This window comes from Bombyx mori, chromosome 28 (assembly GCF_030269925.1).
Source record: "Bombyx mori chromosome 28, ASM3026992v2".
In the NCBI taxonomy this organism is placed as follows: Eukaryota; Metazoa; Arthropoda; class Insecta; order Lepidoptera; family Bombycidae; genus Bombyx; species Bombyx mori.
Genome location: NC_085134.1, coordinates 9,709,269 through 9,725,421, shown reverse-complemented (window position 1 = coordinate 9,725,421; position 16,153 = coordinate 9,709,269). Strand labels below are relative to the sequence as shown.

Sequence of the window (16,153 nt, the reverse complement as noted above, 5' to 3'; positions counted from 1 at the left end):
ACGTAAATGCGCCACACACCTTGAGATAGAAGTTCTAAGGTCTCAGTATAGTTACAACGGCTGCCCCATCCTTCAAACCGAAACGCATCACTGCTTCACGGCAGAAACAGGAGGGGCAGTGGTACCTACCCGTGCGGACTCACAAGAGGTCCTACCACCAGTAAAAAGTGTACAATTTCCAAAAATATTCAAAGTTGAGTTAAAATGCGGAATCATTTAGTATCACCAGTATTTTTCTCGTAAATACTGTCAAAAGAGCGTAGTTTAGTTTTAGTTTTTTTTTTTAGTTTACCTGTGTTTTGACTGCTATTATCAAAATTAATACATAATTTTATCTTACTTTAAAAGACAGATAATTTATCAGGTAAAAAATAAAAAGTAAATGTTGCAAAGATGATTAATATTAAAAATATCACATGTTAAACCTTTAAAACACTCTCCTGTAAAATTAGTAAATTTGAGGTTATACAGTTTTAATGCGAGAAGACGAAGTTATCTCGGAGAGATGCCGTAAAATATCATTTTCGGTAACACTTGCTATATTCTCTGGTTTCTTCGAAAGTGCTTTGAGTGAAATTCACCTGTCGCAATTCAAATAACCATAAGAAGAAAAAAAAATCAACAAAGTGACCTTATCAAAACCGTTACGAGAGTATAAAGTCGCGAACCCGACCAGAGATGTTATCGGAACAATGTTACAAAAGGCTTTGCGTCGTAAAGAACTAGATTTATGATAAAAATTAAAAACAAAATGGCGACGCTTGTAATAGTCAATTTAGACGTCCAACTATGGGTGTTCATTGAGCAAATATTAATTCTATAATAATAAACGAAATATCACAGTCTCACGTTAATATTGACAGCTTTTATTGATTTTTATTTTTATTGCTTAGACCTTAACCCGGTGTTAAGTAATTACCGTAGCCGGTAGCCCATAGACATCTACAACGTAAATGCGCCACCCACCTTGAGATATAAGTTCTAAGGTCTCAGTATAGTTACAATGGCTTTCCCACCCTTCAAACTGAAACGCATTGCTGCTTCACGGCAAAAATAGGCAGGGCGATGGTACCTACCCGCGCGGACTCTCAAGAGGTCCTACCACCAGTAATTACGCAAATTATAATTTTGCGGGTTTCATTTTTATTACACGATGTTGTTCCTTCACCGTTGAAGACAATCGTGAACATTTGTTGAGTACATATTATAATAACTTATTCTGATAATAATTACCAATTTAATTGTGGCCAATCGATTATAAATAAATGTACTTCGTAAAAAAAATGCTTTTAGAGCCTAATTCGATACACATATTTCTGCTGAATCAAGTCCGTAAAGATAAGATTGGGCCGCGACAATGTTTATTTTAGCGAGAAGTTGTGTCGTCGAGCCGGTTGCGGCCTAATTATCGAGGGCACCGCGTTTTTTATCGCTTAAAAGTAACAAAAATTAATACATATTCGAGAGAAGGTTGAAGTTTTCATTGCACTTACGGAACGGTAGCGCGGGTGGAGTGAGTGAGGTTAATTACTTGAATTGTGTCATACACAAACGCAAAGCAAGGTCTGACTTTTCGAAGCATATTTCAATGTATCTTTTGTTTTGGAACAAAGTTCCATAAGGGACGATGCGGAGGGGTACCCTAACTGGGAAAAAACGTCCGTAACGTAAGATTTTTATTAGTAATGCACACAGTGTACGACTTAACTTTGTAGTAACGTACAAAAAATAACATTTTTTTATCATTCATTGACCACGATCTCAGAGCGTTCGTTTGCGCAATACACTAAAGCCGATATTTACATTACGAAATTAGTGGCGTGAAATTAATATCGTGACATTAGTTTTACCAACAGTTTCACGTGTAATTTAATACTTTCGTAATGCATGCATTAATTTCATGCATGCAAATTAGTTTCGTGCCCTGCGCGATTTTTCGGTGAAATTAGTGTCATGCAACTAATTTCATAGTGTAGACGCGACGTGAAACTAATGTCGCGAAAGGGCCTGCGCTGTGCGGACGTGTGTATTGTTAGTTCGGACGCGCTTCGAGCGTTGAAAATGGCAAACCAATGATGGAGTACAAAAAAATATAGATCTTATTAATGAATATCAATGACAAGGGTCCCGAAACACCTATAGTAAAAAATCAAAATTATCTTCACTCATTCGAAAATAGTTTTTATAACTCTCAGGATCTTCATCTGCTAATTCAGACTAACTTCATTGCACCTAAATGCCTTCTTATTGACCATCCTCGAATCTACCAACTTTTTTTTTCTTGATAGTCTTTTTTTAAGTTTATAGGTATATAAGCATTTCTTTAGCTACATTGAATATAGCAAATTATAGCTTTGATGCTGAAGGCGCCATGGCTACTGCGATACTGTGGATTTCGCGACACTAATTTTTTAACGAAATTACTTTCGCATATATCGAAACTACTTTCGTGAAACTGAGCTCAACATGCATGACACTAATTTCGTAATGTAAACTCGGCATAACTCTTATGCAAACAACCGTGAATGAAGTGCACCACAATAAGTTCGCACGTTACCGAATGACCGTGGGTTGTTGCGAAACCTCCAGTTTTATTTTCTTTATACCTCGAATAGAATTTAAAATTAATATTTTTATAATAAGGAACTTCGTTCCTATCCGGTGACCCACGACACCACACATCTTTTTTTTTAAATAACTTCATTAGCTTTAGAGATCACAATAGAATGAGATAAAACAATGGGTGTACTAAGAATAATATGTAACAATTTTAATTGAGCCAGTCAATCGAACAGAAATCACAAAAATCGACATTAAAAACGTCTTAACAAGGCTCAGTTCTCAAAGCTTCATACATTGCGTGTGGGCATCATGCATACGTCCCAAGCAACTAATTTTTTTTTGTATGAAATTTGTTTGTTAAGTGTAATTGCGAGTTTATTGGTAATGCGGTACTTTTTTTATTTGCGTTTATTGAGTTTATTGGTAATGCGTTTCGGTTTGAAGGGTGGGGCAGCCGTTGTAACTGTACTTGAGACCTTAGAACTTATACCTCAGGGTGGGTAGCGCATTTGCGTTGTAGATGTCTATGGGCTCCAGTAATCACTTAATATCAGGTGGGCTGTGAGATCGTCCACCCATTTAAGCAATAAAAACAAAAAAAAATTGAGACTCCAAATACACGTTTGCCATACGACTACTGTACTAGACAAGTAAGCTTCACTAGCACGTCGCGTTCAAGTAAATTACTTAAATGTAAACGCAGCACAAAGATGCATTAGCGTCGCTTTTAGGGCGCTCACCCACTCGCGCCGCTACCGTATTTCACAGCGCAGGGCTGCCAACCTAATTATTATATATTATAGTACACGCTAATGGAATAGGCACAGAGTCGCCTACGGAACGCGGCTACTTATAAAATAAATCAACTATTATTACGTTTAAGGTCGACGATTAAGTTTTCTAAAGTTTAAAGTATTTATAAACCAGTTTCAGTGCTCATTGAAAATTATTTATGTTAACACAAAAACCACATAGAAAGTAATTCAATACGAAAATACAAAATGTCTACTCTTTACGGCAGCTCTTGAGCTTATGTGTTCCGTACAGCTTTCGTAGACCCGCGTTTGCATTTAACGGACCTCAATATTTTTCATACCCTAGCTCCCTAAAAGGTCCGAGGCCTTTCGGTACGCTTTGGGTATCCCTGGACTGGTGGAAAGCAGAGATCCTAGCCCATAACACAAACTTTAGCCCACTGAGTTTCTCGCCGGATCTTTTCAGTGGGTCGCGTTTCCGATCCGGTGGTAGATTCTGAGAGCTAGTGTTAGCAACGCTCTCGGTTTGGGCCCCGGGAACTCATTGCTATGATTGGTGGACGAGCTCTCAGCCCACCTGGTTTTAAGAGATTACCGGAGCCCATAGACATCTACAACGTAAATACCGCCACCTACCTTAAGATATGAGTTCTATGGTCTCAGTATAGTTACACTTAGTTAATTTACCCAATCTAATTAACAATTCTAAGTTATTCTGATAATCATTACCAGTTTGATTTCATTGTGGTCAATCGATTATAACTAAATAAATGTGCTTTATTAAAACAATGTATTCCCCACATATAGTGTTACATTTATGTACGATATTGATTTGTGACCCTATAGATGCTAACAGTAAGGTCGTCACCCAACTTGAAACATTAGGTCTCAATCTCAATACCGGCTGTCCATTCCTTCTAATGGAAAAGGATATCTGTTTCGAAGCAAAGAGGCATGACGGTGACACCCGCGTAAGCTTAAAACACCAGTCGTAATTACGATCTTCGGGACGTCTAAATAACGTCATCACCATTCTCCTGTGATTCTCCCAGTTGCTTGGGGTCTGCGCAACATGTGATCTCCTTCCATACTCCTCTATCATATACCATTTCTTCACTCACTCCACTTTTACACATATCGTCTTTCAAAATAACGTGATATTATGTATACATTCCAGACGCGTGCACAACATAATAATTCTATGACTATAACATTGATCTATCATTCATTATCACATCACAGATCTTTATCGTGACTCCTTATTGATTTTAGCAATAATCTCATTATCATTTTCAACAAACATCCAACGTGAGACTCGTAAAAATTAGCGCGAAAGAATTCCATCATCAATTTTGTATATTATGTTTTCGCATGTGACATCCCTAATGTCGTAAAACGATTGTTCTCAAAGTGCCAAATTAAGTCCACACATACGCCGAAAGGAACAATGAAAATATTCCTTCCATTTATTGCCTATACAAAGACTGGTCTCCGCTGTCCTTACATACCCGATCCTGTAGACCGAATGGTAAACAGTCGACGTCGCCCTAAACACGTCATTACGGATCCTCCCGATCCATTAACGGTGCTTTTAGGTACCTCAAGCACCGGTCACCGTCCTCGTCGAAACCGTTGCTTGCGACGAAGGGCTCGACGAGGGAATTAACCCATAGACACAGCCCACTGAGTTTCTCGCCGGATCGTCTCAGTGGGTCGCTTTTTCGATCCGGTGGTAGATTCTGCGAAGCACGGCTCTTGCTAGGGTCAGTATTAGCAACACTCCCGCTTTGAGCCCCGTGAGCTCACCCTACACAGAAGCTGATCGAGGCTATCTATCAGTATACGTAGGAAAGAAAAAAAACTGCCTTTAGTGGTAGGAAAGCTAGAACGGGTAGGAGCCGGCGTTTCTATTTCTACCGTGAAGAGTTTATTGAATTCTTGTTTGTAAAGAGAGTAACTGTCATTACAATTCATTTATAGCTCACCCACACTTCTCAAGCTGCTATTTAATTATTTATACGATATTCGGAGTTCAATAGTTTTCTACTAATTAATTTATTTTTAATTTATATTCAAAGAAGATTATAATTGTTTATTTTTATTGCGATGAGTTAGATCTAGATTAGATTTTTATTTAACATAAATAAAATTTCGTCTGTGATCTTATCGTAAAATATTTAAATAACCCGATTTTTTTATGTATTTTAATTTTAGGAATATTAATAGAATTTCGAACGTTCGTCTCATTAATATTTCCTTTACCGTTGAAGAGATTCTTACCCAAAAAAAAAAGAGTAAGCTGCGTTTTGTACCTCATCCAGTCAAAATTTACTTTAATTAGAATAAATAAATAAAAAGTATTCCTCTTTTTTTGCACTCGGTGTATGGTCGACCTCAGTACTTCAAGGACACGAGAGGACATAGACCTTAATTCGCTGCCAGCACCATCTTGAGACATGAGGTCCGCGTCTCAATTTCATTGCAAAACGACTGTGCCACTTTTAATACGGGACGATGACACTAGATGTAATTATTAACTTATTACTATTCATGCATTTATTTATTTCTTTACATTGGCCGATTTCACCCCTAAGGCATTCTCTACTAATCAACCAATGGTAGTGCATAGTAAATAGTGGCAGGTGGTAGGACGTCTTGTGAATCCGCACGGGTAGGTACTACCACCCTGCCTATTTCCTCCGCGAAGCAGTAATGCGTTTCGGTTTAAAGTGTGGGGCAGCCGTTGGGGGTTATCTGTGCGTTGTAACTATGTATACTTTTTATTTATTCCAGGTGTGTGGACGAGCTCACGGCCCAACTGATGTTAAGTGGTTACCAAAGCCCATAGACATCTACAACGTAAACGTCGCCACCTACTGTGAGATATAAGTTCTAAGGTCTCAGTATAGTTACAACGGCTGCGCCGCCCTTCAAACCGAAACGCATTACTGCTTCACGCCAAAAATAGGCAGGGTGGTGGTACCTCCCCTTGCAGACTCACATGCCGTTTTACCACCTTCAGAAATTACGCAATTCGATAAACTTTGCGTGTCCGATTGAAACAGCTTTATTTGGTGACTCCGTGCAAACCAATCAACCTTAACCCCGTACAAAACTTTTTTACCCCGACCGGCGGGAGAGACCAAACGGAGACACTAAAGCCGTCGACTCCTGATTGAAGGACATCAAAACTAACTGGCCGGAAAGCGTTTGCTACCCCTTTTTCGATCGCAACTTATATATATGCAGGGGGTGGCGTTTTTTTTTTTTGTGTTACATAAAAACGAATGTTCAATTTACTTAATGCTATCTTACGTTCCCTACGTAAGCGAATGTATTTATCTATATATTAATACGTGAAGCAAAAACTTTGTATCCCTTTTTATGAAAATTGCGCAGACGGAGGAGTATGAAATTTTCCACACTTAAAGAGAATATAGAGAGGAAGTGCACAATGCTAATATTTTTTTTAAATAATGCATAAAATATACATTAAATCAATAAAGAAAACATTACATACACTACATACTACATACCATGTATTTGACGCACACACGCATGCATACTATTTATTGAGAATAGATTAAATATTGTTTGTCTTTGTTAATATTTCTTATAGTGCAGTCTTGGCGAAAATTGTGATTATAGAAGTATAAAATACAATCATTATAGTGTACAAACTTACATTCCAATTAATTATAGTCGAATTTCGACTACTGCGGGACCTCTAGTTTGGATAATTTTTCGCTACCGACTGGTGTGTGACTATGGCTTTGTCTATGTCGATGCGTGTCACAAAACTATGTGTAAAGTCCGCGCGGGGTTCTGGGCCTGTGACCTGGGTTGCACTCGTCACTTGACGTGAGGATGAGGGTAAAGACAACAGCAGCATTTAGTATTTTACGTTTTGTTCAAAGCGATATTTTATTTATGTAAAAAACGTGCGTTTTCAATTTTACAGAATTTTGAACTTGATATTTAAAAAGAATAATATTTTTTCTTCTACCTATCCGCTGGTAGTTTTAGGAGCTATTCCGGCTACGCGCGGACGGGTAGGTGAGCTCACTGTTGGCTCAACCTGAGAGAATTTGCTGACACTAGCCCTAGCAAGAGCAGTGCTGAACAGCACCACAGTCCTTGGTTCGTCTGCGTCCATTAAAGCTGAACTTTAAGTTTTCAATGTACGGTAATAACTTTTAGAGCCCTTCGGGAGCCCAAGCGTTTATTTTGTTTATTGCACTTGTAGGCAGACGAGCATACAGCCCACCTGATGGTGAGTGGTTACCGTCGCCCGTGGACTTCAGCAATGCCAGGCGCAGAGCCAAGCCGCTGCCTACCAAATTATACTCTCTACAAGCCTCTTTTAAAGAAGGACGTCATAGCGCTCGGGAAACACCGTGGAGGGGAGCTCATTCCATAGCCGGATGGTACGTGGCAAAAAAGACCTCTGGAAACGCACTGCCGATGAACGCAGCGGTTCCAGATAATATGGATGAACTCTGCTCCGATGGCGGGAGGTGCGATGATAAAAAGGCGATGAGGGGATCATCTCAAACAATTCCTCAGAGCACTCCCCATGGAACATACGGTACAAAATACAGAGGGAACCGAATACCCTCTGCAGACTCAGAGGTTCCAAACCATGGTGTTACAAAACTACCCGTAAATCCGAAAGGAGGGTAAATGTAGCCTTATAACAAGTCCATTCAAAATATTTAAGAACCGTAGTAACCCTGTATAACATGCCCCAAAAAAATTAAAAAAAGATTATTATTTTCACTGATGTGCAAACCGTGTTTCACTAAAATTAAAGAGTAAACTATGCAGAATGTACATATATTTCTACCTAATTCGCGGGACGACAAAAATTTTAAGAGACCTAACCTAAGGAAACAACCTAAACGAGCACTTACTTTTTCATAATAAACATCAAATTTACAGACACGGCTGAAAGTGTGTTCCGCCTTGCTCAATACACAACCTCGCTCGTTGGGATATGGCTTGTGTGGCATTTCGCACCGTCGTCGGTCGAAAACCGATCTTATATCTCAAGGTGGGTGGCGCATTTACATTGTCTATGGGCTCCAGTTAACACCAAGTGGGCTGTGAACGCGTCCACTCATCTAAGCAATAAAAAAAAATAACACGCTGTTCCATCTTGGCAACCGTAGCGCAATCGAAGAAATACACTCTGTCCTCCACATAACCCCACAAAAAAGTCCAAGGGTGTGAGGTCCGAAGAACTAGCAGGCGATAGCACCGATCCCCCGTAGGATATCGTTGTAGGATATCGATTACAAGATTTGAATTTGAAAACATTTTTTTTTCCAAGCTTGACATTTTTTGAAGCCAGTACTTGAGTATAATGATTAATGACATCTTTGGCAGGTAGCTTTTTTTTGTCAGAAGGAAATCGCCGGACTTCCGCCCTTCACTGGGGATGGAAGGCGAGGCATGTCGGAGTCGAACCGACTACCTCCTGTCGCTCAATAACCAGCATCCAAACCTCACATGAGACAAAGCTCATCAAAAGGCAAAGGGGGAAAGTGAAGCGCTTAGTGCGGAGCACATCTCTTCCTTCACCCTCCCCCTCGGGACACCGGACCGTCGCCATCCCTCTCGGTCGGCAGGCCATCCGAAGCCCGCCTAGATGGCGCCGGTTAGAATGGTCTATCCTACGGAATACCCCGCTGGGTCAGAACCAGCGTGGGTTGAGGATAGCCGGCCTTCCATCACCCGGATGTGGCAGGTAGCTAACATTTATTAATGAAAAATATAAATACTATTAAAGTAATTAATTATTAGGTAAAATCGGTACGTACGTGCCTTTCTGTTAAATAATCTGGTTCCCTGACATGACAGCTTACTAAGGGTGGATTCGACCAAACTTAAATTTAAACTCGAGTAACTATACGAGGAATAACCTATTCCATGATTTTAATCTCGAGTAAATTCATAGTCGTTTTTCCACGTATACTTGCGCTAGGAATAACAATACGCGAATAGCAGAGTGAATGGTGAACAAAAATAAAATCCGGCAAATAAATGTTGTTGTTCAACGGCATAGTGTAAGAGCATACAAATCGTCAACTCGATTTTGCCGTATTTTAGTGTGAAAAAGTAGCTGTTGTGTAAGATATTCAGCTGTCAAACGTATTATTTTTATTTCTTGTTTGTTTGAAGGAATTGTCAAGTTTTGTCGTGTGGTTTTATCTTTTTTCGTTTAAACGTTGCATTCAGACTATTAATAATCATTTAGTGCATTGCGTTGACTTGAAATTAAAACAGAATAAATATTTATGAAATGACAGAAATCAGATGTTGGACTGACAGACGCCATTACTTTATTCTAGGAATAGCTCCGTTATTCCGTGCGAAACGGCGGTATAGTAACAATTCCCGAATAGGCCCACTATTCTTAGAATTGTAGTTGGTAAAACGTAAAATTGATTTACTCTCGATTAACTGACGAGTTATTCTAAGAATAAGATTTACTCTTGTTTGGTCGAATCGACCCTAAGATTGACAAAATTTTTGGCTGTGATAATTAATTATATTTTTTATTGGGGTATTTTGTAACACGTTGTATAACGTTGAAAACTCCATTTCAGTTTTAAAACCTTTTAAAAATAGTGTTGCGTTCGATTTTCGCGACATAATTAAAACTAGTTCTGCGATTTTATCTCGAGTGTAACCCTTTGATCGCGAACCGTCGATATATCGACTCTGTATTCATGCGTAAAAAATGTGGAGTGTCGGAATACCGATTATTGCGCAGTTAGATTATTGGTATTGCCCGTTGCCCGTTTTCTCAAAATTAAAATGGTATCATAGCCCTCCATCCACTCATATCTTCATTTATAAATAAGCACTTTATTTTATTGCCTATGTAAGCAGAAGAGCATTCGGCCCATCTGATGGTAAGCGGTTACCGTCGCTCACGGACGTCCACAGATCATAGACTGTGTTTCTATGATCTGTGCGGACGTCAGAGCAATGCCAGAATTTTTTCATTAAGTAATTTTTTTCAAAAATCCTTTAGCAATTTATGCATAAATAAGCTCAGCACTAAAAGGGTTAAGCAACACAATAAACAGTGTTAATAATTGGTTCTTTAAAAATAACTCAACAAAATTTTATTTAAATCATTTAACGTATCAATAATTGAATGTACTTGCGAATGAAATACACCTTGTAAAAATCCATAAAAAGTAATCGGGTCATACCAGCCGAGACCTCAAGAAACTGTAATACTAGTTCTGTTATTCTATTTAATGTAAACAAATGAATAATCAAAAGAACCGACCGCTCAGAAATAAAAATAGAGGCAGAAGGTATTGGCTGATTAATTCAATAAAATCTAAAAAAAATAATGTTGACTGAAATCTAGGACACACTATTTAGGACGTTTTATTCATTTAATACTAAATTAAAATAATTAATTAAAATGAATAATCTCATAACAAGCAGCGCCATCTATTGTCAATGGGTTACTTTAATGCCTCGTGCGGCAAATGTATGGCTAGATGGCGCTGTTATCAATGCTTTAAAAACGCACAGAGAAATTCAAATATAGAATTCTAGAATAGGGAATGCAACGCATAAAATAAAAGTTACACTGTTCCGAAATTGTTCATGTTCCGAAAACATGTTCCGCATCTACTGTTATAATAATAATTAAAAATTAATTAGCGCTATTAACGCTTTGCTCATTTTTTAACCGTCTTCGCCATCTTCCTATTCTCTGTCATTCTCATTTCCCTTTCTTACCGTTTTCTCTCACTCACATCTTAACGCTCCGTTCTACGCTCTTTTCAAATGTTCCGTTCTTACCGTTCCTACAAATATTGTGTTCTCTTCAGGATTTAAGTCTTCATCCATACTGTGAATACGGTTGTCCCCCCTGTCACCCCGTTCCCCAGTAATCACGAGCAGGTCGATGAGAAGTTTGGCGAGTTCAACTGTCGTCCCCGCGTCCCCTGTCCCCCGTTCCCCCGGTACTCACGAGCAGTCCAGTGAGGATGGTGGCGAGGTGTACGGGCGTGGCGCCGCACACGAAGGCGACGGAGCCGCGGCTGCACACGCCCATGGCGCGGCCCACGCACTGCACGGCCGCGCTCAGACACCTGCGGACCAGCACCGGGCTCTTGTTACGCGGCTGCCGCCAAAACTCACGCCATTGCACCCTGCGATCGACTCACTTGGTGGTGAACTGGGGAGCCACGTCCTCCCTCTCGGCGGCGACGGCGAGCATCTGACCGACCACCTTCAGACCTTGGATCTTGCGGTACGCTGCCTTCTCTTGTAGCTCCTGGCCGAAAAACATTCACAACTTAGTCGTTCTTGACCACAAAAACCGAATAACTGTATCGCTCGCGAACTACGAACAAAATACAATGTTTAAGCTCACCTTCAAATGCCCCAGCTTGTGTCCGAAACGTGTGAATGCGTTAAATAAAAAGGCAGTTTTATGTTACATGTGATCCATAGTAATACTCAAGTAGATCAAGCGTCCCCCCGGGGTCCCCCCGACTTTGTGGGGGGGGCGGTAGTACATACATACACATAGTAAAGTGGCTGCTTTTGAAATTTAATTCTGAGTCGAAGAATGTAAATATTATTTAATAGAGTACTCTCCAAGCCTAGTCGAACTTTTGAAACAAGAGCCTGGTTATTCTCATACATAAATATTCATATATAAATGATGCAAACTAAAAAAAGTTCAGTAACGTTTTCTGCCCTCAACGCGCCTAAAATAACATGGGAAATTTCCTTCTGGTATGTGGTGGTAGTACACATTATATAAAAAATGATGCGCGTGTAACTTGGTGCACGTGAAAGAAGTGAAACTTCTTTTCCCGTGTGTAGTATTGTGGTTTTCTATGAAAATTGTTTTTTTTTTTAAATACTTCAATAAAAATAAAATATAGGATAGTTAATATGTTACTGCCATCTACAGGAGCTATAAACATAATGTGTATAAGTGAAACGACCTAGCTCGCTTTCTCCCTCTCTCCACAGTCGAGTGGTTCTCACTGTAGCTCTTACTAAATTTAATATTTTCTATCTACTAGACTTAACTTAAATTTTACTCTCAACGCACCTAAAGAAGTTGCACTTCAAAAATTATTTTACTAGACGTCAATTGTACTACAATCTAGTGTGTCAGTGCGTCACTGAGTATGAAAGTTTGAGAGCCAGTGGCCGGTACCTTGTCGACCTTTTCGAGCATGCGGTGCAGCTCGTTCAGCTGCTTCTCGAGCAGCGGCACGTCGAGACAGGGCGGCGCCCCACGCTCCGCCCCCGCCCGGCTGAGGTCGCTGCCGGAACTACACACGGAACCGCTCTTGCTCAGCCTGTTACTCTTCTTGTTCTTCTTCGTTCTGACCACCTCCTCCTCGAAGCCGTTGTGGTGCTTCCTGGCGACCAGGCCCGGCTCCAACAACGGCGCCATGATGGCCGATATCTGGTTGATGACCTTGGTCATCTTGCCGGACGGGTGGTCGTTCTGGTCGGAGAGGTCGATGTCGTCGCTCCTGGCAATGAGAATTTGTGAGTTATTGGCGGGAGCGTGAAGAGAGAATTTGTGTGAACTTAAAAGTATTACTAGCGACCCGTCCTCGCTTCGCTTCGGAAACATGAAATCTTATTATTAAATCGTACCGCAGGTGAAGCCGCGGGGCGAAACTAGTCTCAAAAAGAAGTAGCCAGAGTTACTCCTTATATCATCAGCTACCTATTATTGAAAGTCTCATCAAAATCGGTCCAGCCCTTCCAGAGATTAGCCGAAACAAACAAACAAACAGACAGACAGACAAAAATTGTAAAAAATGTTATTTTGGTGTATGTACCGTATATATATTCATATGCATGTAGTAAAAAGCGGTTATTTCAATACTACAAACAGACACTCTAATTTTATTTATATGTATTGTTTTTTTTTTATTTTGTTCTTCTTCAGCTTTGCTGCTGTGTTTAGTTTTATGTTTAGCATCTATGAAAGTGCACAAAAATGAGAATATGAAACAAGGCCGCTGGGCATAATTTCTTGAATTTTTTCAAATGGTCTACTGAAAATTTATAAGCAATCACTATTTTACTGAGACTATATTTCATTGCATTCTTATTTCGTTTTCATTTAATTTCATTTCAATTGATTAAAGTCTCAAATCAATCGACTTCACGTTAATTTCACTTTATTTCATTTTTCGTACATGTGAATAAAAGAAGAACTAAAACTTGGCTGAAAGGTCTCGTTACCAGGACGTGAAACCTTAAAAAAAAATCAATAAAAACAATTTTTGTTTTTAAATCAACGAATTTGTATAGAATCAATTTCCAAGTGACACTTTTTTTATTGCTCTTGTAGGCAAACGAGCATACGGCCCAACTGATGGTAAGTGATTACCGTCGTCCATGGACGTCAGCAATGCCAGGAGCAGAGTCAAGCCGCTGTTTACTGTTACAATTACAAGGTCAGAAACGTGGCCAGACCAGACCAGAGTCTGGTCTGAAAACTGGTCATAGCCCGGCAGGTCACGTTTGTACGAATCACCTCCCACGACCTCCCCGAGCCGCGCCGTGACCAACGCAATAAAGACAATTAAAAACTGCTAATGATTGAATGGCAGCAGACATTAGATCGACAACAAAGGTGGAAGACGTACTAAAGGAAATAAGACCGTTAAAATTGCGATGGACAGGACATATTATGACAAGAGAAAGCAGAATGAAATGGACTAAAATTATAACAGAATGGCAGCCACGTGATGGCAAAACTATACTATGGTAACTATACTTGAGACCTTAGAACTTATATCTCAAGGTGGGTGGCGCGTCTACGTTGTAGATGTCCATGGGCTCCAGTAACCACTTAACACCGGGTGGGCTGTGAGCTCGTCCACCCATCTAAGTAATAAAAAATGCGGATAAATTTTCCCAACCTATTATTAAAATTGCTAATGGCTGAACAGTCTCAACACGTGTGTTGTTCTGACTAAGCCGCCCTCGCGTACTCACGTGGACAGCAGCTTCTGCTTGACCTTCCTGGCTCTCTTCTTGATGGCCTTCTGTTTCTCCCGGTCCCTCCTCTCCCGCTCCACTCGCTCGGCGGCCTCCTTAATGTCCTTCTCCTCTTTCGTTTTCTCATCTTGACTCTCCGATGTTGTCTGCGGACAATATATATTATATCGACGCTTGAAAGGCAAACGTGACTAAGTGAAAATAACTGCTTTGTACATAAATGTTAGGCAATAACCATATTCGATGCGCAAAATATATATATATATATATTTCTAGGTCTATTAAAATCATTTCAACCCTACAGTTAGATTCGTTAAAATAGAATTTTTTCAGGTATTTTTACTTTAAATTAGTCTACTGTAAAGTTCACGCATTGTCGCTTAGTCACGTTTGCCTTTCAAGCGTCGATATGTTGTAGGGTGCGGTGTGAGTTTGTTATTTAAAGATTATGTTGCTTAAAATGATTATTGTAAAACGGGTAGGTACCACCACCCCGCCTATTTTCTGCCGTGAAGCAGTAATGCGTTTCGGTTTGAAGGGTGGGGCAGCCGTTGTAATTATACTTGAGACCTTGGAACCTATATCTCAAGGTGGGTGGCGCATTTACGTCGTAGATGTCTATGGGCTCCAGTAACCACTTAACACCAGGTGGGCTGTGAGCTCGTTCACTCATCTAAGCAATAAAAAAAATATATAAATATATAAAGTAAATCAATTAAATGTTAATGTTACGAATGCACCCGGGTGACGCGGTTGTTGATCGTGCACTGACGATTTGTGGAAATAAAGTTAACGCATCACGCGAATTATGCTGACAAAGGTGTTCGGTAATATATCACCGAACATGTGTTTATTAAGTTATGTATACAAACATAAAGTACAGTAAATGACCACCATTTTACTGAGATTATATTTAATTCCATATCATATTATCTCATCTCATTTCATTTCATTTCACTCCATATTATCAGTTTTCATAAAATAAGAATATAAATTAAAATAAGACAGGACTTAAAGGTCTTAGTAACCAGGTCATAAATTCCCTTTAAAAAATAAAGTTAAATTGTAGTAGTGGGATCGGTCAATAGATGGCGCTGTTTTCAAATTTTTACCTCAAGTTTTGACTACCGCGGGTACCGGAGGGTCGGTCAAGAGATGGCGCTGTTTTCAAATTTTTCGCCTAAAGTTTTGACGACCGCGGATATCGGAGTATATAGTTACCGCGACCCTGGTGGTGGCCCGGTCCCTTATGGCCTGCAGGTGCCGGTCCAGCCGCAGCTGAGTGGCGTCCTGCTTGTCCCGGATCCGAGACCTCAGAGCGTCAGCCTCGAGCTCGGCGGCCGCAGCCAGCGCGGACAGTCGAGACTTCACTCCTTCCGCCTGCAAGAGGACAACGATCACTACATAGTATAAAAACAAAGTCGCTTTCTCTGTCCTTATATCTTTATGTATGCTTAAATCTTTAAAACTACGCAACGGATTTTGATGCGGTATTTTTTTTATAGATAGAGTGATTGGAGAGAAAGGTTTATATGTATAATAAAATCCATTAAATAGTGGAGAAATCAATAATAAATTACAGTTTCCGAAGCGAAGCGAGGGCGGGTCGCTAGTAACTTATAAATAATAGCTTAAAAAAACTAACAAAATACGCTTTAATAGAAAATCCAACTAAAAAATAGAAAATAAATTTTAATAAATTTGAATTAACAATAGTGTAAGAAATAATGATTTTATTGTAAAAAAAAACCGTGTGGTGCTTTTCAGGATATTATCAAAATAACCCTTTCACTCATATCTGTTTATAAAATATT

The 16,153-nt window shown here is 39.7% G+C and overlaps 1 protein-coding gene across 2 annotated transcripts in view; it reads right to left on the bottom strand.

Moving 5' to 3' along the window:
• Window positions 1-16,153, bottom strand: part of LOC101746699 (S phase cyclin A-associated protein in the endoplasmic reticulum) — an 88,223-nt gene that overhangs the window by 61,980 nt on the left and 10,090 nt on the right. The window contains exons 9-14 of one of the 2 annotated variants that reach the window (XM_021346760.3): window positions 15,561-15,719; window positions 14,337-14,485; window positions 12,529-12,853; window positions 11,728-11,742; window positions 11,519-11,628; window positions 11,323-11,443 (exon numbers count right to left, since the gene is read on the bottom strand). In XM_021346760.3, the coding sequence (XP_021202435.2) occupies window positions 11,323-11,443; window positions 11,519-11,628; window positions 11,728-11,742; window positions 12,529-12,853; window positions 14,337-14,485; window positions 15,561-15,719 (879 nt within the window). The remainder of the gene's footprint in view (window positions 1-11,322; window positions 11,444-11,518; window positions 11,629-11,727; window positions 11,743-12,528; window positions 12,854-14,336; window positions 14,486-15,560; window positions 15,720-16,153) is intronic. The other variant, XM_004924325.5, reaches the window with a different exon arrangement.